This window comes from Zonotrichia leucophrys, chromosome 2 (assembly GCF_028769735.1).
Source record: "Zonotrichia leucophrys gambelii isolate GWCS_2022_RI chromosome 2, RI_Zleu_2.0, whole genome shotgun sequence".
Lineage (NCBI taxonomy): Eukaryota > Metazoa > Chordata > Aves > Passeriformes > Passerellidae > Zonotrichia > Zonotrichia leucophrys.
The window spans coordinates 46,904,274-46,930,190 of NC_088171.1; the positions used below are offsets into that span (position 1 = coordinate 46,904,274).

At 40.4% G+C, this 25,917-nt stretch overlaps 1 protein-coding gene across 1 annotated transcript; it reads right to left on the minus strand.

Annotated features, from left to right (window-relative positions):
- Positions 1–3,942: 3,942 nt before the first annotated feature.
- On the minus strand, positions 3,943–10,525 carry RP9 (RP9 pre-mRNA splicing factor). The gene is made up of 6 exons (XM_064704863.1): positions 10,288–10,525; positions 8,587–8,617; positions 7,705–7,834; positions 7,301–7,392; positions 5,803–5,864; positions 3,943–4,714 (listed from the first exon to the last, which is right to left on the minus strand). Exons 1-6 carry the CDS (start codon positions 10,488–10,490, stop codon positions 4,495–4,497), a joined length of 738 nt encoding a protein of 245 aa, XP_064560933.1. The 5' UTR covers positions 10,491–10,525; the 3' UTR covers positions 3,943–4,494.
- Positions 10,526–25,917: the final 15,392 nt, after the last annotated feature.

Sequence of the window (25,917 nt, forward strand, 5' to 3'; positions counted from 1 at the left end):
ATAGGTACTCCAAATGATCATGTTGGTCATCTTTTTACAGGTCTTGCTCTATTCAGTGTGATTTCCACTCAGATGCAAGAGGTAATTTAGAACCTGGTGATGCTCCTGGGAGGACTTGAGGGAGTAGCAGTAGGAGAGTACACAGCTCTTTGTCTGAAAACAAATGCTATTTTAAACTGGTTATAGCTTGTACTATACCTGTGCTATGCCCGATACTTAAAGCAGTGTGCATGAATGTGTTCAAGAAAGACTTATTTGATAAGGTTATGTGCAGTGTAGTTTACTCTAACAGTACTAGTCCTCTGACCTTAAAACTAAATCTTCTACTTGGCTGTTTTTCCATTCAGCAGTATGGACAATTTGTGGATTGCATCTTAACTGGCTCATATCTGAAACTAACGTTCCAGTGAGTCAAAAGGCCGTGCTTCACAAAGGCACAGTGAAGTACAAACTGCGTTTAAAAGGCTGGGAGCTCAAGCCTAGGCTCTTGTTTATTCAGCCAGGTAACCAAGGCCCAGTGCTATTTAGCTTTGCAGATGCACATACGTGTCAGCCTTTGTTCCCACTGCAGCCAGACTGACTGCCCAGTGACTCACTGCAGCGCTGGCAGCGCTGAGGCTTTGGAACTGTCGCAATACTGCATTGCCTTGGAAGTTTCACTGGCTTCCTGCAGCATCTCCTGAAAGGCAGCTGAAGAATCTATTTGCTGCTTGGCACACCAGCAACAAACCTTGGAGGCCTCTGGGGTTGCCATACTGAGAGCATTGTTTGGACAGACTTACTGTCTGTGGCTCAGGATTTCTAAATCATTATTTGTAGCTAACTGAATCCTCTGTTGCAAAGTGGGTGTGGTGTAATTACTGACGTGGAGCTCTGGGTTCTGTTGGCTTGCCAGGTACTAATTCTGAATTTTAATTTTCAGTTTGGTAGCACCTGGATGGCATAAAAATTTTTTTTGCCTTTTACAATGTCTGGTGTTCTGCCTTATACTGGAAAATCTTAACCACATGTCCTTCTATTAAAATCAAACAAAGGCAGAACAGAGCTAATGGCAAAAAAAAAAAAAACAAACCCAAAAAAAACCCCTCCAAAAAAAACCCCCAAAACCCAAACCCCAAAAGCCTATAACACTCATGGCATGCTCACTGAAGGCATACCAAGGAAAAACAAATTCATTCCTTTTTTAGAGTACTAGCTTCCCCTGACTTGCTGCCACTGGCTGTCTCACTCAAAAAGACAATAAACCCCATCTAATTGAGTGACCAAAGAATTAAGGAAAGCATCAGTATTTCACCTGAAATATCTTTCTTACAAAAATGATGCAGAATTTGAAGATCAAATACCTGGGAAGCTGTATTGCCTTTGAGGGTTGTTTTAGCTGCATTTAACACTTCTTTAGTTTCATGGGACTATATAATTATGCTATTACTATCACTCAGGCTTCAACAGAACATTCAAATGGAAATAAATGTCTATACAGAAGGCAAGAAAAAATGTTTTTTGAAAAAAAGCCTTAAATGGCTATGATTTAAAAAGTAAGGCTAATCAGTTTTTCAAGACTATAACTTTCTATCCTGTGTTCTGGGTTTACTTCAACATAGAACTGCTTTTCATTAATCTAAAGGGGTGTTGGTATTTATCTCTAGTCTACATATTTTTAAAAGACTTATCTTAAATGACAGCTTTGGCACTGTTTAAAATGCCAAATGATGACATGAATCATGCTTCTCAGCACTCTAGCCCTGGCTGTTACAAGAGCTCCTATAAATCTTAGTCTATTGGAACTGTTAAAGTTTGAAATGCTACTTTTATGAGTTGCAGTAAAGACCTACATGGGATATGACAGGGGCTTATAAAACTGGAAATTATATAGGGAGAACAAACAGGAATCAGTTACTCACATACCCTCCAGTGCAAGATTAAAGGTGTGTGAAATTAAACTAGTACAAAGCAGTGGGAAAGCCAATTGCTACAGAGTAATAAATAATGAAGATGAATTCACTGCTAAGAAAAATGGCAAAGTTTATAAGCAGTGCGTGGATATAAAAAAAAATATATCCGAGGCCACTAAACACTAAAATCTAACCCATGATTCTAAGTACCTGCAGCATAGGTACTCTCAGCAATAGAGGGTGAGAGAGCAGCTCAGTGAAGTAACAGAAATAACAGCAGAGTTTGCACTGCTGTGCTGTGGAGGTGTGTTCTATAAATCCTGACTGGAAAGATGCTATGCCTTTAGTCAGGCATAGAACAGTTATTTGGCATCTCAAGCATTTAAATTAGATTTTATACAAGTTAGAAATGGTCTCCTAATGTATTTTTCTTAATTGTTAAAATAATAAACCCTGATTGATAAAAAGAGAGAGTTCCATTAACAAGGAAGGGGATTGCAAAGGAAGAACTGAATTTGTTTATGTTAAACTGAGCTTCAGAACAATCTTAAATGACAAAAAGCTGAAGTAACTGAAGAGATGCTAAGTTAGCCCTGCTCTAGACAAGCCTGAGTAAGAGTTTTCTTGGAATGCATCAGGTCAATATCAGGCTTCCAGCATCTGTTCAATAACCTATAAATGCATTCATCTCAGCCCCAAGTGTGGCAATACAGGAATCCTAGAATGGTTTGGGTTGGAAGGGGCTGTAAAGATCATTTGGTTTCAACCCCCTGCCACACAGGGCCACCTCCCACTAGAACAGGTTGCCCAGAGCCCTGTCCAACCTGGCCAAGAGAATCAGTCCATTATAAATATCCCTATGCTATTTCAGCTGTTAAATCTTTTTCTGGTGAAAGAACAAGGCCCTTGGGATTTGATAATGCTGCTAATATAGGGAACTACCATGAGTCACCAGTAAATCCCATCACAGGGAGATTTGCTAAATACAAGACAAAATACAACTCTACCTTCAAGGTCTGGGAATATGATACAGAAACTTCTTGTAAGTAGGCCTTGCTTATCTTGTTTTTCCTCAGAACATACTGTGAATGACTGGCAAGGAATGGGGGGGGGTTATTTTTTCTAAACCACTCTAGGACATGTAGGAGGGAGAAAAAACATTTTAATTTATACTTTCCCTTGTCCTCTCTTCCAAAGCTTTGAAGAAAATAAAACAATCTTAGCTGCATTGTACTCTATGACTCCTTGATTTCACTGTTAATGTTCCCTGTACTGTATTAGAGCTGTATGGTGTGGGGTTTTTTTTTCAATCTTAGCATACCCACAGAGACTAAATACTATAAAGTTCTTTCAAAGCAAATCCATTTTTCTCTTTCCTTTTGCACAGTACCAATATCCACGATCTAGTTCCTTAATTCACAGCTCTGTACTAATGTACCTTGAGGCTTCAAAGAGAGTTGGTTACTGTAAACTGCTGTTTATAGCTATCTCCATCTTCCTGGCTGAGTCTGCAAGATTATTTAAAAGTGTGGTCAGTATGTGAGGTCTAATAAGTACACAAAATGTTCTCTTCTTCCTGCTTACAAATTCTTTACTAGTATTGTGGTTTCATGCATAGTTGAAAACCATTATGAGAGTCTTACACATTTATATTCTTGTGGGATGATTCAAAAAAATGTTACCTCATCAAATCTAGTAAATATAAAAAGTGTGAATTTATTACCCCTAAGCCTTTTAAAAAGGAAACCTCCCTCTCAACTTGTACCAAAACAACTGATACTGCAGAATGTGCAGAAATGCATCTTTTAAATTTCTTATGTGGAACCCCCTCTTTTAAAATAACTAAACTTTACAGTTAAGTTGAATATTTAACATCATTACAATTGGCTCCCACTTCCATGGTTTAGACACTGGACATGTTTCACTTCAGGTGTTTCAGAGTTTTGTATTAATGATGGTGATGTTGAGATTTTGTTACACACACACCAAAAAAAAAACCAAGTCTTGTAGATGCTGCAATTTTGTCATAAAATAAATCTCCTTGATTACCTTTTGTCTCCTGCAGCAGAACTCTTTATTTCCCTAGCTGCCAATATTAGGATAAGTACACAGAAGTTCAGCACGTACGCGCAGAAGAAAATACAGTACAACCTGCTCATTACAAGCACTGGAAGGGAACCCTCAGTGCTCTGCATGGTGCAAACTGCAGTCCTGGTACAATGAGGCTTTGTATGTGATAAAATAACTTCATGGAGTAAAGACACTTCAACAGACAGACTGCTAATGCTACAGGTTTGTCGGTGATCCCTTGGTGGTCGCTGCTTTCTGCTGCTGGTCACAGGCAGCAATGCAGAGGCCCCATCTGACCAAGCTGGACGAGTCTCAGCACGGGTTTTACAGCACAAAGATATGGTTCAATGCACCTTTCTTCTTTCTGGCTGCAGAGGGGCAGAAGAGGATGCCAGTGTAGGATGCTGTATGCATACACATGTATGTTTCAAGTTTAATAAAGCCCTTTCTGGTGTTTTCCTCCTCATTCTTTGGATCTTTCCTCGCAGTTCACAAGTAGAGAGGTCAATGAGCATGCAGCAGGTGACTGCTGTCAGTCAGATTCTGACTTGTCATTAGATTTGGATGATTTATGCTTCCTCTTTTTCTTCTTCTTCTTTTCTTTCTTTTTCTTTTCCTTTTTTCTCTTTTTCTTCTTGTGTTTGTGTTCTGAGGAAGTGGAGCTGCTGCCATCTTCATCATCGTCATCACTGTCATCACTGCTATCAGATTCTGAGGTAGAGTCCTCCAGGAGCTGCTTCAGTTGCTGTATCCTGAGTTAAAAATATGTGAATGAGAATCCTTTCTAGCTTGTCTTTCCCCCCTAGCTTTCATCCTTCCTTGCTGGCCTGAGGAATGGTTGAGCTGCATGCAAAGGGCAGGGGAATGCTTCCTCTTTCGCTCAATTACACTCTCATTACAGAAAATATCATGGACTGATAAAAGCAACTCCCTTGAGACAAGCAGATGTTCTGCTTTCAGGGACTTTCCATCCCATTGGATAGGAAAGGCAGACAGGCTTATTAGCTTATTTATGGGTGCAAAATAATAAGGCAACAGCTAACACCAGCCCACCTGGTGATAAGAAGTTCTATGCTTATCCCTACAGAGGCATATTGGGATTAGGATATTATGACATTCATCGTCCTGCTGATGCAGAGAGGATGTCAGTGAAGCTGACAGAGTAGGCTCTACTCTGGATGCAGAAGTATTTTTGAAAGGCATTCTTCTTTTGTACTCTCAAGGATTAGGGACAAAGTATTGGCTTATTTTATTGTTGTCTTCTGCATCCTCTTCAAGGATTCCTCTCCAAGAGTGCTGCTCTGTGGGCTACCTATAGTTTGTTCAGTTATCCCACTGAAGCAGTTCAAGCAAGAAAACAGCAAAAACTGCCACTTTATGCACTAAATATTGACCTCACAAAAGTAGCAATATGAAGTGCCTAGAACCAGCTTTCTAAACTCCCACTTCATTTCTACTGAAAACATTCTGACAAACCACATTTCAGAAAACACCTCAGTGAAGTCAGTGAAAGAAAAACAATAAATCAAACTGTTTCTTCAGGCCTAAACCAAAACTACACCCAAGTACCTGAATATTATGGCATAAATGCATATAACTGCCCTTTAAACTTTGTTTTGGGGAGAATACAAAAGCTAAAGAATTGAAGTGATTGGAAGTACTAAAGAATGATTATTTAGAAAGCAGCAAAGCATTAGTCTATCAAGATAAAGAAACTGCCATTAAAAAAACGTTCTGAACTAAAAATAAGCTCCTATAAAGAGGTCACCTATACACATTAGTGCCACATTACCAAAATAAAAACTAAATTGAAAATGTTGTTTACTACAGGCACACTCACCTCTTTTCTTTTTCATGACGCTTATTTTCCCTTATTATATCATACATTGGATCTTCATGTGCCTTTAAAATGGAAAACAGGAAATGCAATGTTATCACAATGGTTTTATCTCCTAAAAAAATAAACCAAAACAACCAAATGCAAGAGGCTTTTATGAAAAGAGGGAATATGCTTAGCAAGCTCTTCATTCACTGACAGACTTAGCACTGCTCACCTGAACTTTTCCTGTATTTGCTTTAGGGAAATGTTATCTAGCTACATCTCCAAAGAAGGGGACCTTCCTTAGGTATGCATCTCCCTACCTCTCCAATCACAGCCAACTATGAGAATCCCATACATAATCTGTGGGAATAGCTAGACTTAGATAGAATACTCAAGTTCAAAATAATGATTTGTACCCTTACAGTACATTTTAAAAATCTGGATATAAACAAACAGGAATACAGGAGTAAGGAATATAAGATATGGACAATGAAGCTGGAGTTGTTCCATCATGCTGTGCACTAAAATTACTGGCTCTAAAATCAAGTTAAATAGGCACTGCAGAAAAAGATAGCTGTGAAGGAAGACAGCAAATAAACTTTGCAGACATTTAAGGGGGGTTCATGCCATGCAAGAATGCAGAAAAAAGGTGGGGTGGTCATTTCTGTTGGAAGATGAAGCAAACAAGTCCAACAGAGAGGAGAGATGGCCGATGCTGACCAGAGGAGGGAACTGAAATTTCAGGAGCAAATGAAAGATGTTGGGAATGCACCATGAAGGGCCTTGGACATACAACAAGAGTTTGATGCAACAAAAAAGCCTGAGGGAAAATGAAGACTAGAGGCAGTCTGGTCACGGGAAAGGGCTAAAAATACTCTTTGCAGTTGCATACAATCAGTACAAATCCAGAACCTGGACAGATTAAGCCAAGATTACATTTCTCAAGGACAGAAATGAGGACATAAGACATCAAATGATGACAGCTTGAAATATAGGTCAATGATGCAGTGCAACAGAAATTGTTAAAGAGATCACACAGGAAGAATCTGCAGAACTGAGATGTAGCTTCATGCAGCAAGAGATCAGACTTGTAGACAATGACTGGATAACAGACCTAGACAACAGCGTTCATGATGTGGTTGTTCACAGTGGGAGCAGAAGGCTTGAAGCAGCTGTAATGTGGGCAGCTCAAGCTCGACTAAACATTTTTTGTTATGTTGACATTTTGATCACAATAAAAATAAAATTGTTGAAAAAGGTTCTTGAAGATTTCCAATTTATATGTAAAAATTATTAATTTTCCTCTTGAAGAGTAGATTTTCTGCAAAGTAGTCAAACATCCAACCACACCTGTAGCTTTTTCTTTATTAGAAGATTTTCGGCATCTATGTTATACTAGAGACAGAGAAAAAGTCCTTAATAAAAGCACCATCTAACAGGCTTATCTTCAGTTTCAAGATTATGCATTATCAGTACTAAAAAATACAAGCAGTAATACTACAATACTGGTACTCACTACTCTAAATTGTTCCAACTTCTGATTGCCTTTAATAAAGAATGGGCATTCCTTATCTCCTGTTCTGTGTCCATAACGTTTACATCTCCAACCTTTAAAAAAAAAAAGCAGCAGTGAATTGCACCTCTGAGACAGATCAGAAGAAGCATAAAAAAGCCAAAACCACATTTCTGCAAAATATTTTCAATCTGTTGGAAGAAACAGAGAAATACAACCACTATGTTGATAAATCAATGCATAAAATACTAGGCTATTACAGCCTTCAAGATACTGTTTGCTTTTCTATCAATATGATGTCAATCTACCTGGACTTCATCATCTGTCCACCAGACATTCTGCCCTCCCACAGTGTGAATGGATGGTATATGATGGTCTAATGACATCTGGAATATTTTCAGCCTTACACTGCATAACTTTGACTTCTTTTCCCAAAGGCATCCAAAGCCCTTTGGTTGGGGCATGTGCCAGGAATTCCCGTGCGCTTTCATTGCCTGGTACATCAGGTATGCAGTCTTCTGGTTTTGTTTCATTCTCCTATGAAAAAAAAGCAGAAAGATAAGGACAATAAAATAACTTCATTCTTTAACTTTGCTAGAATTAATACTTCAAGTGTACAGACCTTCACTTTACAGGAAACATATTTCCCCCATTACCTTTTTTCCTTATAACACATAAAAGATTTAAATACTTGACCCTTTCTTTTTTTTCTCACCCTTGAATTTTGCAGCCAGAACTTTGCTGTACAGGAATTTCAATCCTTCCCATCCATTTATTTGAATAAATAATAGAAATGAAAACTTAACACAAGGCAGAGACTTTGTTATCCTCTTCCTGCTAGAAAGACATAATTACGAGGAAGCCTTTACAACATGGAGCAGTTATTTTTTAGGTTAAAAACATTACTTTATTGCTTAGGTATATAAATTTGGCAAAAGTAATGACCATGATGAAAGAATTATTTTGGCCTAAGCAGTAGAGAAGAATCCTGAAAAGACGTCATTCAAACCAAAAATCTGCTTTCCATAAATGGTTCCCCTCTATCCACACTATTAAATACTGCATGAAGTATGCTAAGAGATGATGAAAGACCTGGTCTCCTTCTATCTGATCCTGGGCATTTCACTCTGGATCACCAAGATAAAGTAGTCAGCTTGTAATGATTCTCTGAGTTTTTTCTGGGAAGCACTTCTCTCTGTAATTTATATAGGTGTCATAGACACTTAAACACCTAAGAATTTTTTATGAAAATCCCTCATAATCCTAGAAAATGACTGCTTTTTACCAACCTTAATTAGCCCAGGGGGAGGTTTCTCATAGCTGAAAAGCAATAGAGATACTGTTACTCTGCAGCTTAGCACAGACAAATGAATTGAAAAAATACATTTTTTCAGTGGTATTGAGTTAAAGCCTTCAGCTCATATTTTTCCTAAAATTTTACCCTGTAACTTATAACTAAGAACTACAGCACAACATGGATACAGCAAGCTGAGAGACAGCATTTATCATATTAGTACACACATCTCTTGCAAACATCCTTCAGATTCATATTCTTGTGGGAGCACAACTACTTCCTGGGGATATGTGGTACATTTGATCTAGCTTCAGTTACCACGCATGCATAATTCTCTTTTTCTGCTGCACCCCTCCCAAAGGTCTCCAAACTTCTTTACTCCAGCACTGCTGAATCACAGACATAGCCAGCTGAAACGTCAAGTCAGACAGTTCCTTACATCTAGCTTTGCCAGCCAAACCTAATACATAATAATTTCATCATCTTCTGTGCATTAAACCTAAAGACAGAGCCCTAGTGACCAAAGTACCATATTTTCTGCAGCATTTCTTTGGGGTCAGCAGTAGATAAAACATTTGCTAAAATCCAAGTAGCAAAGAGGTACTACACAGAGCACACAGCAACGGAGATAATACATGTGCTAAGGAGTTAAATGCCAGGGCATTTTACAAAATGGTCCTGGAGGTAAAGAATACACATTACTTAGAAAGATGCATGTCTGTATAACTGAATTTGTACTGGGTATTTTCCCCCCTCAAATCCCATCTGTATTTAAACGGATACACTGTTTTCTGTAATCTGCTGCCTTAGTGAATGTGTAGAGTGATCTTAGAAGAGAACTGAGATTTTTTCGGGGCTGTTTTCCAATGAAACAATGACTCTGTGCAAGCCCAGAGTCCCAAAATCTTCTGCTTTATGGCAGACTCTTTTCAACAGGACTTTCCAGACATTATCCACAAATTAACTAAGCAGGACACAAAAGGTTTGTACTGCCTGTGCATCATTTTAGGCCGTAAGTTTGATGGCATAGGCAATATTTCATTGGCTTAGCTGTGCACACACAGACACCCCTACATACCTATAGGATTGCCAGGCACAGTCATACTAATACAATCAGAACAGCAGGGTGGTTAAAGTATGTTCATCCCATCTTTATAACACTAACTTTGCAGTGCTTTTTGGTGCCTTTAATAACACACTGATTTTCACTTGCACGTGGAAAAACAAAAACAAAAACAAAATCATGGTCCTGTATATCTTCTGACCTTTTTACTCCATTAAAACAATACTTCCTTTTCGGTGAAATAACATAAACCTCTTACAGCACCTTTTTATCCCAATTTTTTCTTGTTTATTTTTGGGGGGGGTTTTGGTTTTTGTTTTTTTTTTTAGTCCATTCTACTGGAACAACCTCTGTTCCTATGCTGCATCTGTCAGACTTGGAGGAACCCGGGGGACTCCGGGTCTGGAGCCTTCTGTGCCCCAACAAGCCCTTCATAAATCACCAAACAACTCTGCAAGTGGCCCCGAACCCATTCTGCCGGCTCACCCCTAAGGGGACAGGGGAACAATAATCACCACTCCCAAAAAAACCCCTAAACTCTGCACTGGAAACGAGCCCCAAATGCCGGCGCGGTGCGCTCAGGGCAGAGCCGGGGCGGGAGCCGCGGGCAGCCTCCCCTCCTCCGCTCCTTACAAAGACTCCAAGTGCTGGATCTTCTGCAGCTGCTGCGCCTCCTGCCTCTTCCGCTTCCTCTCATGCCGCTCCTGGCTCCTGCCGCCGCTCGCTGCGGGCTCCGCGTGGCTCCTGGCCCGCGCCTGGCTGCCCCTCGCCGCCGCCTCCTCCTCCGCTCCCTCCTCCTCGTCCTGCCCCTGCCCCCTGGGCGCCCGCTGGGCCATGGCCGCGGCGGCCACAGCCGCGGCGGACGGCGGCGCCCCGGCGACGCCCCCTGCCCGCCCTCCGCATCCCGGTTTCCGGCCGAGCGCCGACTTCCTCCGGCGCCGGCAGCCCCGGCTCCCCGCCCCTCACGGAGCCGGCCGGGCCCGGGGCTGCCCCGCCGCAGCCTCAGGCAGCCCCGGCAGCTTACTGGGGGTTCGGAGTAACGTGCGGAGTGTTGTGCCTTCCAAACACCGGTATATTAAGAAAACACAACCAAACAAAAATAAACACCAAAACCTCAAAACCAAACAACCAACCAAAAAACCCAACCCACCCAACGTCTCAGTCATTCCTGCCGTGCGGGAGGGCTGCACTCCGGGCGGTGAGACGCCACCTGCAGTGCTGCATCCAGCTCTGAGGTCCCCAGCAGAGAAAGGATATAAAACTGCTGGAACAAGTTCAGAGGAGGCCACCAAGTTGATGAGAGGGATGGAGAATCTTTCCTGTGAGGAAAGGGTTGGAGAATTGGGATTGTTCAGCCTGGAGGAAGCTCTGGGATGACCTAACCGTGGCCTTCAGAACCTGAAGGGAGATTCAAGAAAGCTGGAGAGGAACTTTACACAAGGGTGTGTAGTGACAGGACAAAGGCGAGTGGATTAAAACTGAAACAGAGTAAATTTAGATTAGCTAATGGGAAGAAATTCTTCACTGTGAGGGTGGTGAGGCATTTGCACAGGTTGCCCAGAGAAATTGTGTCTGCCCCATCCCTGACAGTCTTCAAGGCCAGGTTTGTGACTCAGAGCAATCTTGCCTAGTGGAAGGTGTCCCTGCCCCTGTAAGGAGGTTGGAACTAGGTGATCCTTAAGGTCCCTTCCAACTCAAAGCCTTCTGTGATTCTGAACTGAGAGGTGTATGGATACACATGGAAGATGGCAGTGGGCTGGCTATGAGGTGTCAGGGAGCAGGTGTCTCCAGGGTGGAGGGAAGGCTGAGGGGGTTGCTTCCCTCTCCAAGTAGAGGATGCAGCTGAGGGGCCTCTGGGATTGGGGAAGGGGACTGGGTATGCAAGGAGGGCCCCATCACGGTGCTCACTGGGCATTCTTTACTGTGAGGGTGGCGAGGTACTGGAACAGGTTTCTCAGGGAAATTGCAGATGCCCCATTCCTATAAGTGCCCAAAGCCAGGCTGGATGGAGCACTGAGCAACCTGGTGTAGTGAAAGGTGTCACTGCCTGTGGCAAGGGAGTTGGAACTAGATGATCTTAAAGGCCCTGTCCAGCCCAAACCATTCCATGGTTCTATGATTCTATGCTTGCCAGTGACCAAAATATGTGTGGCTGCAGGGTGGAGAAGGTCAGCATGCAAGCCAAAACCCAGAGCTGGGTTTGGTTTTTCTTTCTTTTATTTGTTTATTAGGGGGTGGGTTGCTGTTTTGGAAGGTACATGTTGGTTACAGGGCAAGGTTCTAACGCCAGAAGGTCTCTAAACAGAGACTTTATTTTGGAAGGAAACTCAGCCAGGTCTGGCTGGGGCCATGCTGCTGTGGTGGGACCTAGCTGACAAGCAAAGGGCAACCTGCTCTTTGCAGTTTCCTGCCTTGGCTGTGGTCTCTCTATTGGAGGATGAGCAGCAGAGATAGATCGGTATTGGGAAGGCAAAGTTTAATTTTCTACTTTTGTTTCATGCTGAAATTCAAGAGCACATGAGATTTTGGGAATTGCTTAAGAGCTGAGTGAAAGGCAAAAAATATATATCTTAGAAGTTCAGGAATTGAAGGTGTTTTTAACTGTGATCATTGTGGTGCTTCAAAAGTGCACATCAAAGGCAAAGGATGGTAATTGCTGTTACAGCACCCTGTGATTCTGAAGTGCAGTAAGTCAAACATGGTCCTGAAAATGCCTATCTTTTACAAGATAAAAAGCAATCTTACACATGATCTGACAATGTGATATTGTTAATCAAGTACTACTTTAATATTACTTTAGCTTTTACTTGGTAAAACCTTATCTGGGATGAACATTCACATGTCATGTTTCTCACTTGCATTCAGCTAAGTGGCTGCCATTGTAACTTCAGATCCCAGGAAACTATTTTTGTCCAATTAATTGCCACAGTCCTTTTTAAGGCAAAAGGTGCTTATTTTACTGTTTAAACAAAATAACCTAGCTTTTGCAAGACATGGCACTAATATTCACTATTGATGAAGATTTTTATTTCATGCACCACATTTTGTATGTTTACTGGCCCTGGAAAGAATGCAGTGGCCATTCTTCCCCAGAACAGCACTCAGCAGCAAAGCAACATAACCTTGCAGATAGACTTATCATAAAAACCCAACTCCTGCTCTACATAAACTAACTCCAACCTATCCATCTGGCTGAGATGTCATAAGATGGTGCATAAGTTTTGAGTAAACCATTTTCAATCACCCCATGGGTTTGTAGACAGCTTGTGTATTTTCCTTAGCAGTGTGCTTTTGGGAGTAGCCTTTCCTTGGGCCTAAACTCAGAACAGGCTGAATTGCTGGCATGTCTTGAAAAGGCAGATCACAGCAGCTGACTCGAGGTGCAAAACTCCATTAGGACCTCTTGTCTAAAGGCTTAGAGGCAAAATCAGTTTATTTGCTAATCTGAGTTAAATATCTGTGTATGAGGCAAATGCAAGGTGATGTGGTTTAGTATAATCCACTAAGTAGATGACTTGATGCTTGCTGCAGGCTAAGAGATTTGCTGCTGTGACACTCCTAGCATGTGGGAACATGTCAAATTGCAATCACTCCCTTACATGGCCACGTATCTTCAAGCAACAAGTGAGGTAGGAGAAATATTTTTAGGTGTTGCAATTACATTTTAAATGTCTGAAAGAACTTAGGTGAGACACATTAACAAAATTTCACTCTGTTTAGAGAAATGGCAATAGTTACTAACTATTACCAATAGTTAGGAACGAGCTGGACTGATGCCTACTAAATAGAGACTTTATCTTGGAAGCAAACTGAAGTGATATAATAGAGGTTTTTTGGCCCCTCTTTCAGGCTGGTGTTGTTATTTTCAAGTGCTTTTTACTTCACTTTTTCAAACCAACAGAGTAGTCAGACTCTGAAACAGCTTTCCAGCGTGATAGGACAGTGACAGAAAACTTATTATGATTCCAAGATGCAGTGTTTCCAGTTCCTGAATGATATTCTGTGGGAGAGGTGTGTGCCACAGCAAAGGAGACAGGAGTTCTCTAGAAACCCTGCCAGTCTTGCTTTCATACACTCTTGACTGTCCTCACTTGGCTGAAGTAAGAAGACTTCTGCCAGTTTGGAGAAGGTAAGGGCCTGGCTTACATGGCCTCAGATTCAATGACTTCAGCCTTGACAGAATAATCTGGCACAAATTCAGGAATGAAATGCATGGTCTCAACAGAAGTGAGGGGTTCCAATGGAGGCAGACAGACAGATCATAATATATACAACCCCCTTCTTACTGTTAAATCAATGGGATCTTGGCTGTGTTTTTGTGTCCCAGTGGCTTGGACAGCCAGGCTGTAATTTCTGATCAGATCAGGACTTTTGGATGTCATCTTTACTGAAGTAACTTTAAGGGGAGTACAGGAGGTGAAATTCAATAGATACATAAACCTACCCAGACACAGTGGTTTAAATGTCTCCTTCAGTTTGATACAAATAATTTTCAGTGCATTTTCCCATCTGTCTTGGAAATGAACTTTATCACTTTATTAGCTGTCTTAGAAGTACCAAGGTCAGGCTTTTTTAGTGAGAGGAGATTATTTAAAACTGTAGGTAGCTCCGAAATTTCTTTTTTTCCTCCTTTGCTGAGAAGAAACCCTGGATTCTGTGTTGCACACTTACCCAAGAAGGCAATTGCTTTCATGTTAGTCCTTAGGAAAGACAAAATTAATTGTGAAAAGGAGGGAATAGAAAAAAAAAGTTACTTTCATTTCTATTTATTCTGAAGCAAAGGTGCTCAGCATCAGTAAATTGCTTAAATCCATTCTATTTAGAGGGTTTATATTAACTGAGGGTCTGGTTCCTGGTACTTAGAAGGGTATTTATTTGAAGTTGTGGAGTGGGTTTCTTTTCCTTTATATGAATGCAGTGCTTCAGACATTTCAAGAAGTTAATTTTTTGGGGAAATTCTGTCTTACAACTGGTGTCATGGCACTGTAATTCCAGCTTGATCCAAACATCTAAACAGAACCATTAATTGCTGTTGCAATGTGAAGTATCTGAAAAGCTGTTATTTTTCATGGCATCCACTACAACATTATAATGTTTCAGCTACAAGCGATAATTCTGGGATCAAATGAATTTACATCTCTGTCATCCCATGGGCATCAGTATTCCTGTGAGAGTATAGCCCTGGCACAATGTCAGCCAGTCTGCTTTTTTCCATTTTTGGCTGGCTAGAGCTTTGGGCCAGGATCTGTTTCTGATTATGTGTCAGATATTACGCATGAGAGAGGAATCCAGAACCCGTGTTAGGCTCCATGGGAAGTTAAGCACCTCCTAATGGGATCCAGAAGAAGCAGATCTGAGCAGGCTGAGCAGAGCACAGTCCAAATCCAGCGTGGCCAGCCCATGGCTGCCTGAAGCTAGATGGAGACATTCAGAACAGAGTGAGTCTAAGCTCTGGACCACTTCTGACCACAGGGAAGGCTGCCTCAGAACAGCAGTGGCCCTTTACCACCTGGGAACCTCAGCTATTAGGAGAGGTGCTGACATTCTTCCTTACAGAGAAAAGTTTTGTCTGAAGTGGAAATGCTAGCAGTTTCTTTTGGTACTAGTTTAACAATTAGAAAATATGATTCCTCCTTGGTCTGGGTATTCAGTGATGGGAGGTTCTGTGTCACTGGGATAAAATACCCTGTAAGCATCAGGCTAACAGCTGCATCAGTGGGGGCCATGCACCTTTTATATTGCCCTCTTTGGAAGCAGTAGAGGAAAGCATCTGAGATTCATGGGGCCACAAATACAGATGTGTTTGAATTTGGCTGAGTACACTAAGAAGAGCACCCATCCAACAGTGGACACTGCACTTCTTTCTGTGAGATACAAAATCAATACTCTAAGCAGGGACCAGAGTGCTGTTCTTCCCTGTTTAGCACCATTGCACCAGGTGACAGTGTTGTGCTCCTAGTTCCTGCTTCTCAGATTAATCTCATATTTACAGTGATACTGCCCAGCAGTGAAGTGTTCCTACACAACTGAACCTTTACTGTGGTGTTTGCTGCCATATATCATCACACAAGAGGAATGAGTGTGTGGTATGACCCAGTTATTGAGAGATGCCTCACCAGAATGTACTAACCAGCCTTGCCTCCGTTAGGCTTGAAATTAGAACCTTCCTGTTGCAAATTCTTCTCTTCTGTGCATATTTCAAGTTCCTGATGTGGTGGTTTATCTTGTAGCAAGTTCCTTCTGAGGCCTTGACAGTGTTTGAGACAGGCACTTGTGATCTTTATGCCTTTTACAGGCAGCAGATGTCTGAAAGAACACGATGGCCACAGCTGCATTTTGTGCAGTGCTGATGCTGTTGGTATTTGATATTATCTGTACATATTCACAGGGATAAGCCTTTTAGGAAAATTGGGCAGATGAACAGGAAACTTCCATCAAAGCTGGATTCAAACCAAGCACAGGTGTGAAATAAGCATTGGATTGGTTATTTCTATAAAGACCATGTTACTATGTGCAATTGCAGGGAAGTTTTATAGCTAAGGAAGCATCTCTGGAAATTAGTTGAGCAAAGTGATTTGAACTGCAGTTTTAGTTTGAAGTTCCTTCAACAGCTACATCCCATTTTAAGCATTCAAATATTTTTATTGGATCTATCCCAAAGTCTGATAAGCTGGAACTTAAAAGAGGAAGATTTGTCTTTCTTTTTGTAAATTCTGTCCTCTAAAGCTTTGGTAGGTGATTGCATCAATGAACTCCATCCTTCTGTGGAGATGGAGTTCATTGTTCTTATTTATCACTTGGAGTTTGTAAAGTCACCTGCTCCATCAGAAGTGTAATGCATACCCAATGCTCTTCAAGCCACCTCTCAGTGCAAATAATCTTTCTTTAATCTTTCTTCATTATTTCAATTCACTCAAGATTTTGAAGGCATGGAATCATTGAATAACTTACATTTTTCATTGTTTTTTGCCTTTCTCCCCCCCATCTTTATAAATAAATACTAGTAATTTTATGTAGTCCCAGACATTTTGCTTTGTGTCATTTGCATTTTTTTCAGGATGATAAGAATTGTTGTATTTGATAAGTGTATATTTGTGTGGTACACTCTTGATATAGCATTGTATATTATACACTGTGTATACACTGACACTGAATCATGGAATAATTAAGGTTGGAAAGACCTCCAAGATTATTGAGTCCAACCTTAGACTGATCATGGCCTTGTCAGCCAGACCAGAGGACTAAGTGTCATGTCCAGTCATTTCTTGTTCACTTCCTGGGATGGTGACTCCACCACCTGTCTGAGCAGCCTGTTCCAATGCCTGACCTCCCTTCCAGTGAAGAAATTCTTCCTGTTGTCCAAGTGGAAACTCCCCTGGCACAGCTTGAGGCTGTGTCCTCTCATACCATCACTTACTGCCTTGAAGAAAAGACCAATGCCCACCTTGCTACAACCTTCTTTCAGGTACTTGTAGAGAGCAACATGCTCTCTCTTCTGATAATGGAGAGCCCCAAATACATCATAAGAAAGGCAAAGTTTTATTTACCTTCCAGGGACTTTACCTGAGTAAGGACTGATCCCATTTGGGAGCTGTGTGAGCAATAGGAGCACTCAGACACTAATGGCCCTTTATATAACAGTAGAGAAGGGAGATTTTGGCTGACAATCCTTGGACAGTCTCCCAGTGTCTTACAAAGCATACCATCCTTTGTGGGATCACTTGTGCTCAAGCTTAGTGGCCAGGACTTTGGTTTCACCAGAAACAGCCAAATGCAATGAAATCCATAATTCTTTATTTATCTGTTTTTTTACAGATGAGAGTTTGAGTTAGGATTGCTGTAATTTGAACCCCACATGAGGGGGATGATAATTATTGCAGATTGAGTGTTTCTCTTGTATTGAATATAAATACATACCTATATATATATATATATATATATATATATACACACTGCTTCTTAACCCCTAATGGTTACAGTTTTATTGTCATCAAAGTTGGCAGGAGTTTTGCTACTGACTAAGTAAGAATCAAGGCTAGCTTCTTTGCCTGGTAGCCAGTTGATTTTTGGTTTTTTCACAGCAGCAGGAAATTCCTCCTTCTGAGCTTTGGCTATATTCTCAAATCAGTGATTGGTTTACAAGAGCTTTTTCCCTGCAAAAGCAGATTCCTTTCCTGAATTTTGTCTCTGTAATATGGTGACTGATAAAACAGTTCCCGTTTAAACGATGCCCAGTGTATCAAGTGAAATAGGCATCTTCAGTGCCAGCATCTGTCCTTGGTATGTTCCTTCTGAGCTGCCAACTTTCCAGTGGAACCTAAAAAGGCTCCAGTGTTTCCTAATGGGTCAAAGAAACTGCAGAAATAAAGTGATGAAAATAAAATGTAAAAAGTTGAAGGCAAATATTCCTGATTCTGCTTGCCACCTCCATTAAACAGGAAGATGACTTTCTCTTGTTAAAGTAGCTGATCTGTTGATTCCATGCAAAACAGCTATTTACACTTAACAGTAGTTTTTTTCAAAACTATCCAAAATTCACAGCTCTTTAGCCTAACATACTTCCCATATGTCTGCTCACCAACAGCTTTCTAGCTAACTGAAATGAAAGGAATGGAAACTCACAGTTCTTGACCTTCTTCTTTCCCTGCACATCTCAAGGGTAATGCTGAAAGAGTGGTGCAGCTCTGGTACAGCAATGAAGCAAAGATTAGTTAAGCAAGCTGACCTAGCAGTGTCTCTGACAGAAATGAGAAAAGAATTCTCCTATGGGACAGTTGAAACTCTTTGCCAAACACACAGAAATAATGTTTTACAATGGTGGGCCAGAAATCTCTATGTTTCTATTCCATTATGTTAGTTTTGCTATGAATGACATCCAGGAACACTCCCTCATAGTTACTTTTGCTTGAAAGTTACTGTCATGTGTAGTTATATAGATATAGAAATGGATAGATAAATATAGCATTATAGATAAAAACACATTACTTCCTAGTACACTCTGTATCTAGGCAGATTTGTACATGGCCTATACTTCTATTTGTCATTTGTGGAGTGTGCAAAAAAAAAAAACAATTTAGCATCCTCTAACAGGGCTTGCTTCTGCCAGCCTTGCATGTTGCTTTTTGGTCATGCTTGAATAAACTAAGAAATGAGAGGTGTTCTGCCCAGTTATAAAGTAAATTTAATAAAGTACTAGTTTTCTTGCCAAGACATGTAGATGTTGGCTACAGGTGTTTAGGCTGTGTTCATAAGGCATTAGTTAAGCTATCTGGAAACTACAGCTTGAAGGATGTAGATTAAAAAAACAGGGTGTTTTGGGCCTCCCAAAATGCAAGTACAAGATAAGAAAATTCAAGCAGGATGGTAACAGAGGCCTCAGACCACGACACAAACCACAGACTGTCAACCACAGATGACTATAGAAATGAAGCTTTAGAAGTTGAGTCAATAGATTTTGGGATTTACCTGCAATGTAGGTAAAACCTATAACCTGCAGTAAAGTGGGATGTAACACTGAACTGTGAGCCAACAAGGAAGGAGCAAGGTGACAAAGTTGTGAACAGGTGACAGCAAGTTGACAGACAGTGAACATGAAAAATGACTCCAAGCAGACCTCGAGTGAGGAGGGGAAAATGCTCAACATCATTTTCCTGGCAAAGAGGAAGAACAAATCATTAATATTAGCACTGTAATAAAGGCAAAGAACTTAGGATGCTGACAACTTACTACAACCAGCCCTTGCTTTTCCTAAAGCCTGATTTTATTGACTTTTGAACCCAGTGGAAAAGGGAGCATGAGACCAGAGAAAGGCATAGGCAATATCAGCTTTGTGCACAGTAGTTCTAATTATATCACTATTGAATTAGCTTCAATTATTAGCTGATTTGGACAACAAATCTTAGCATGATTGTAGCCAGATTAATAATAACAACTCTTTCATTTGCTAAGACTTTAATTCTCAGCTTTATGATTATGGAGTGTTACATTAGTCCACTTAGATTCCATGAGATGTTTGGTCTGAACCATAAGGACACACAGTCAAAACTTGTTGGGAAGAATTAGTTGAGAAGGCAGGCAACAAAGCCTCCTGTGACCTGAGCTGCAGCAGCCCAGCAAACCAGGAATGGGTTCAGAATGTGCCCAGCACTCAGAATGATCTTACCAGCTCTATGCAATCACCAAAGGACTACTGTGTAATGTAAAAGTTCCCATTTTGTGAGCCTGGGCCTAAAACTCTTCTTTAGTACACAGATCAGATGGCTGGAAGAGTTATTGGAATACCACTCTGAAGTTGCTCTGCAGATGGACTCTTCTGTTAAAAACAAGCTCATAGATGCAGTAAATATCCAATAAATCTGTGTGAATCTGCTTTCAAAAAAATGCTGACATTTCTAGTAAAAGTGAAGTGTTAGGAGTTGATGTCTGAATATATGATTCTTTCTCTCTTGAGATGCAAAATGTTAATAAAAATTCACACAAGAGTCACTTAATGCTTACTAATTAGGAGAGAAGACTGCTGCAATCTTGCACTGGACTCCTGGTAAGCACCTGCTTTGATGCTTTGCACACACACTAATAAGAACCAGTGAGCACTATTTTGTAACACCTACGAGCTTCAGGCAGTTCCCAGGGGATTCACACGTGAATATTAATGAAGGAGAGGAAAAATAACAAGGTGTCCTGTTTCCAGTTTGTTTAAGCACTGGCAGCTACAGCCTGGTATGCAGAGAAGTGACTGACCTTACTTGCCTCTTTTCCAATCACTTCTGCAAATAATCCTTTTACCCAAGACATGCAAAGTGAGCTTTGTGGTGTGCTCACTTCAAAATGCAAGCAGGCTGTACCCCTGGTGGAACAGATACCTTTACATTTCAGGGAAGTTTGCATAGTTTGTTTTGTGCCAAGTTGTTTGCAGATGAACCATTTTTTCTTCTCCTTCCAACACATGCAGCTTTCAGAAGGCATTTTATATGGAAAATGCTATAGGCAGGGGATGGGTGGATGTGGGGGTGAGGGTTAGACTGGAGCTTGGATAAAAGAGTTCTGTCTTTCTGAGCAGGAGTCATAGTCCACACCTAATTTGCAAACCAACTTTATTAAGGCAGCTTTGTTTAAAAGAATGTTGGAACAAAACATTACTCTTTTTTAATTATAGAGCCGTAACAGTTCTAGCAGACAGAGTACAGATCAGGCATGAAAACTTAGGCATGATATCTTAGTTATCAAATTGTGACCATTTGCTTTTCAGACTGTAGTGTCTATTGTGCTTCTTGAAAAGCTTTTTAGTCTTCAAATAAGTACAAAAAGGCTTTTGCCTCCCCTTTTGACTGAGTGAAGACCCTTTATAATAGGCAAACTATCAGTAATTGTTTGATTGTTTTTAATACATTTAAGGAAACCAGCGTGACCCTTGTTGCAGGAACCACCTCTTTCTGCACAGTTTGAGCAACACAATTCTGAGGTTGTTCATGCTGCATGTGAAGGTTCAGTGAGACTCACTCTTTTGCATTTTGTATGGCAGAAGGCTGCAGTTCAGCTTTTTTTTCTTTTTTTTCTTTTTTTCTTTTTTTTCTTTTTTTTCTTTTTTTTTTTGGTGTGCAGTCTCCTAGATCATTTCCGTTCCGTATGCAAATCCCCATTAATTGGGAATTTAGGCCAGTGGACAGCAGGCTTCCCTGCCACTTCTGCATGACACTGTAGCAATCCAGAGACCCAAACCCTGTTATTTAACTACATGTATCCTTTAGGAATAGGAATCTGTTGTATCCATTAGGAATATCCGAGTCTTTCTGCAGTTTAGTATAAGCAGTCCATTGTTTCAAATCCATTCTCTGACTTTGTGAGTACCTGCAATATATTTAGAATATGCTTTAGTTTAGGTGAGTTTTAATAATTTTTTATCCAACACATTTCTCATTTTGGCTTCAGCTACTTATGTTACATTTGGTATGTCCCTTATAACCAGATTTTTTAAATTTTAGCTCCTCAATAGATTAAGTTTTCTGAAAATCTGGTAACTGATGAAAAGGTTACCAGAAATGGTGAAATGGTGAGTTTTAACATCTGTGGTCTCTACTTTCAAGGGTATTTAGTTCTGAAAGTTCCTTTCTTTTTTGTGAGATGAAGGCATTTTGTTGGAGATACACATGTATTTATCTTGCCTCATAAATGCATGAACATTGAATTGAAATGGGTAATGTTTAAATATATATAGTTGTGAGAAATGGTGGGAAAAGCTGGATGCATAGGGTAGTTTTTCTGCGGTTTTACACTGGCACGTCTGCACTGAGGCCAACACCAGCGCTCCAGGGTAATTAGAAAATAGTTTTGCCTGGAGTTGGCTTGCTACAGTTATTTGTTTGTTTCTAGTAGAGTGCAAACACAAAAGAAGGAATGACTGATGCCTCGGAAGTGTGCGATCCGGGCCGGTGCTTTAGAGAGCCGCTTGCCTTACAAACAATAGCAGTGTTGGTGCAAGACAACAGTCAACTGTAATTTATCCTGGTGCTTGGCTCTTGGGAGCCACTGCCTCATCTCTAGTGGCAGCAGCCTTTTGTTAGTGCTGTCCAACTGGTTTCTGCCAAAGTGAGCCAGACTTGCTAAATCACTCGGATACTGATTTAGCGTGGCACATTTGGAATGACAGCGATTCATAAGCACTAATTAGGACAGCTCTGTTGGTGTATCTCGTTGTGCTGTGACATCCAGCAAAGGAATTGCTGAGTACCTATGGCAAGTGTGAAAAACGCCAATCACTTGTTTTTAAAATTTTTAAAGTTTAATAGTAATGAAGTGGTAATAAAAATAGTAATACAATACAATTAGAGTAATAATAATTTGGACAATTTGAATTAGGACGAGACAATAGAGACAAAGAGTTACGGATGTCCAGGTACCTTTTCTGGGCAGCACAAGCCCGAAAAAGGATCCCCGTTAACAAAGGATTAACCCTTAGAAGCAACAGCCTGTTGCATGTTCATACACCTCATACATGATGCATAAATTCCATTCAAAGACAAGATTCTGTCTGGTCACCATCAACTTCTTCCTCTGAATCCGAACAGCGCCTTCGAGGTGGGAAGAAGGTCAGTTTCTTCTGATAAGAGGGCAATAAATTCTTTTTCTCTGAAAGATTTAGGTGTCCTGTGGCTGCTATCTCGCTGCAAGTCCTTTCTTTAAAACAAGTCCTTTCTTTAAAAAAAGTATCTTACATAGATTTCTATTTTAACATTTTTTATAACCTAAAACTATATTTAACACACTACTTAAGAGAATTAATACAGCATTACTTTCTAATACAACGCATGTAATATTCATTTTAATATTTGCGAAAAGCCAATCATAAAATACGCATTTTTCACAGCAAATGAGACACTCCTGGCAAGGCAGGGTCTGGAAGAGAGCACTGGTTCACAGTGTTACCCTCTGTTTGTTTCACTTTCCTTAGAACATCCATGGAGTGGATGTTGCAGGTGGAGTAGAGATAAACTGAAGATGGATTGCAGCAAGTGAAATGTATCTTGGTAGCAGAAATTTAAAGTATATCCATTTCTCTGATGCTCTGTTCCTTATGGTCACTGCTAAACCACTACCAGTAATAAATCAGGATAAAACTGGGTGTTAAATAGCCTGTGGAGGTGGCTGAATTGTTCAGGATGACTGTCTGAAGAGTGAAGAGCTCCATGTCACAGTATTTCTCATGACTCACCAAGGAAGAAAGAAGCCCAAGTCACCTGAATCAGTTGGTCACCAAAGGCATTTAGGGTCATGTCAGTCCCTTGTGACTCACACCATTGACTATACATTACATGAAATTAAATCACGTGTGACTGAATTTATATTGCAATATTTTGGGTACAAAGAGGTATTTCAGATACCAGATGCTCTGGAATAATCGCATAGGTGTATAAAATAGAAATACTATTTCTTCAAAACCCTGTTTACGAAAACCAGTAATAAAATAATACAAAATATTCTACTAAGAATATTTTGTAGTTATAGTTTAGCCATATTTCATAGTTAAAACCAGTGTTTCCATTGTTGTTTCAAAATAACTGAAGGGTTCTAAAACCTTAGATCTCTAGAAGCAGAAGCTTTTAAATTACAATTAGCTTTTCCCCCCTTTCTTGAAATACAGTTCAGCAGTGAGAGCACCATGTTTTTTTCACATTAGTTGAAACCCAAAACTATTCTCTAAGAAGCTCCTTAGGATTTTGAAAGAGAGTACATACTGAGGTGAACAGCTGTGGAAAACGGCAGAAAATAAAAATAATTCAGAGTCCTTTGCCACAATCCCCCAGTAGATTATACAGCCAAAACCAGCAGTATATTTTGATCTTTATGAATATTACCTACCTGTTAAAAGCAGGTAGATGTTTGTTAAAACTGGATTTCATATCAGTTCAAGCTATGATTTCCATTCTTCTCACTTTTTTTTACTTCTAGTATCTTAATTATCTCTAAATTTGCCTGCCAAAATTTCAGTGTATCTGCAAGCTGCAGCATTTGACATACTCTTTCTAGGAAAAAAAGAGGTTTTTCTAGGAAAAAACCCTCTGTTTTCCTTGATCTATAATTGATAGGGTATTTAGAAGACGTTGCAAATCCTCTCTGTGTTTTTCTGTCTCAGTATGTTATCTTTTTAGAAAACGTCTGATCAAAGCACCATGCATACATGCTTGAGGGCATCCAGGGACTGAATCTTCAGGCCTGTAATCTCAGCTGGGAAAGGGGTAATTGACAACAGCCTGTGGTTAAGTAGTGAGTAAGTCCAACAGCTACTCAGCAGAATGTTTCACTAGTCACAACTCCTCCTGTGTTTATGTGACCAAATGTGTTGCAAACATTTTCATTTACATTAGGCTCACCATCTCATGACTGCCTGGTGCTTGGTTCAAGCACATTCCAAGGAGTAGGGCAGCATCTCAAGTTACAAACCAGCGGTATCTTGCCTACCTCAGACTTAAGCTGAGGCTTTCTTTTCCCAAGTTACCATAAATTCATCTTTAATTGAAGTGACTCATCAGCATGCTCCTCAGCTTTCTTCAGTCCTTCTGAGACATTATTTGTATCAAGTACTGTATGAAGGAATTTTCTTATCTACCTTCTTGGAGTTTGAACTTTTGGATTTCTCCTCTGTGTGATGCACCTAATGGTAATGCTGGTGTGATACAAGGGGTAACAATGAGAGCCAACATTTTACTTCCTTCCAAAAGATTTGGGAACAGCATCAAATCTCTTTTAGATTGATAAAACACAGCTCAAAGCTACAAGAGCTGCAGCCCCTTGGACACTACATGAGGCACATGGTGTACTCCAAAGGCAGATGCAAAGACATGAATCCCAGCTCTTTAATCCTCATTTAATGTCTGATCTATGGCTTTCCTGAAAGCCAACTTTTCAGAGGGAGACTGGACCTCAGCTGAACTGTGTTGTAAAGTCTGGAAAGGATGATCCTCCTTCTAGGACCTGCTTTTCTAGGAGGTTCAGGCACGTCTGTGCTTTTCTCTCACCCTTCTCACACTGTGTTAGCCATTGTTATGTGTCAGGCTGACTGAAGAACAGGTCTGATAGAGATCAGCATCCCCAAAATGCTTCCAGGGAAGCTGGGTTAGTGTTCAAACTAACTGACATATAAATTAGTGTGTGCTTGCCTGTGTGTGTGCTTTGAAAAGCCAGCAGAATGTTTAAATTGACATTTCTAAGGAAAATACCACATTTGCACATTTGCTACCTCTGTGAACAAAACTTGGAGGACAAAAGGGAATGCACCTTCCTGGCTGACAGCTGTCTGGAGCTCTGTATGAGCTAATGGAGAGGCACATGAGCCATGGGGCAAATGGAACTGAGGCATCAAACCAGCAGGTTTGGTAGCACAGAAGGGACATTTGGCTCTTTTAGGAGTTAATAAACTGGCAACTCTTGGAGCAGTGTTGAGGCAATGGTAATTACATCAGAAGTGGAGAACTGTTATTGACACAGGTGAAGAATATTGGATTGAAGAATATTTATGCAAATCTGCATAAATATTAAGAGTCCAAGGAATTATTTTGAAAACATAGAACTTCTTAAATAAACATGCAAAAATAAAGATTGTGTCACTGCCTGGCAATAAGAAGTACCAAATTCAGGGTAAGCTTTATCTTTATGTTGGTTGTATCAACATACTCTAATGGAGAACTATGAGTTCTCCTTGAAAAAATAAATTGTGTCCACATAAACCAACATCAAAAATAAACTATTTAATTCTAGGCAACTGCCAGA

What these genes read in the sequence shown, in the direction of transcription:
- RP9 (XM_064704863.1), bottom strand. Translation starts at nt 10,490, where the DNA reads ATGGCCCAGCGGGCGCCCAGGGGGCAGGGGCAGGACGAGGAGGAGGGA. An exon ending in ATCCAGCACTTGGAGTCTTT is followed by an intron (nt 8,618 to 10,287) that starts GTAAGGAGCGGA and finishes ATTGCTTTTCAG; the next exon opens with CTATGAGAAACCTCCCCCTG. An exon ending in CTCCCCCTGGGCTAATTAAG is followed by an intron (nt 7,835 to 8,586) that starts GTTGGTAAAAAG and finishes TTTTTTTCATAG; the next exon opens with GAGAATGAAACAAAACCAGA.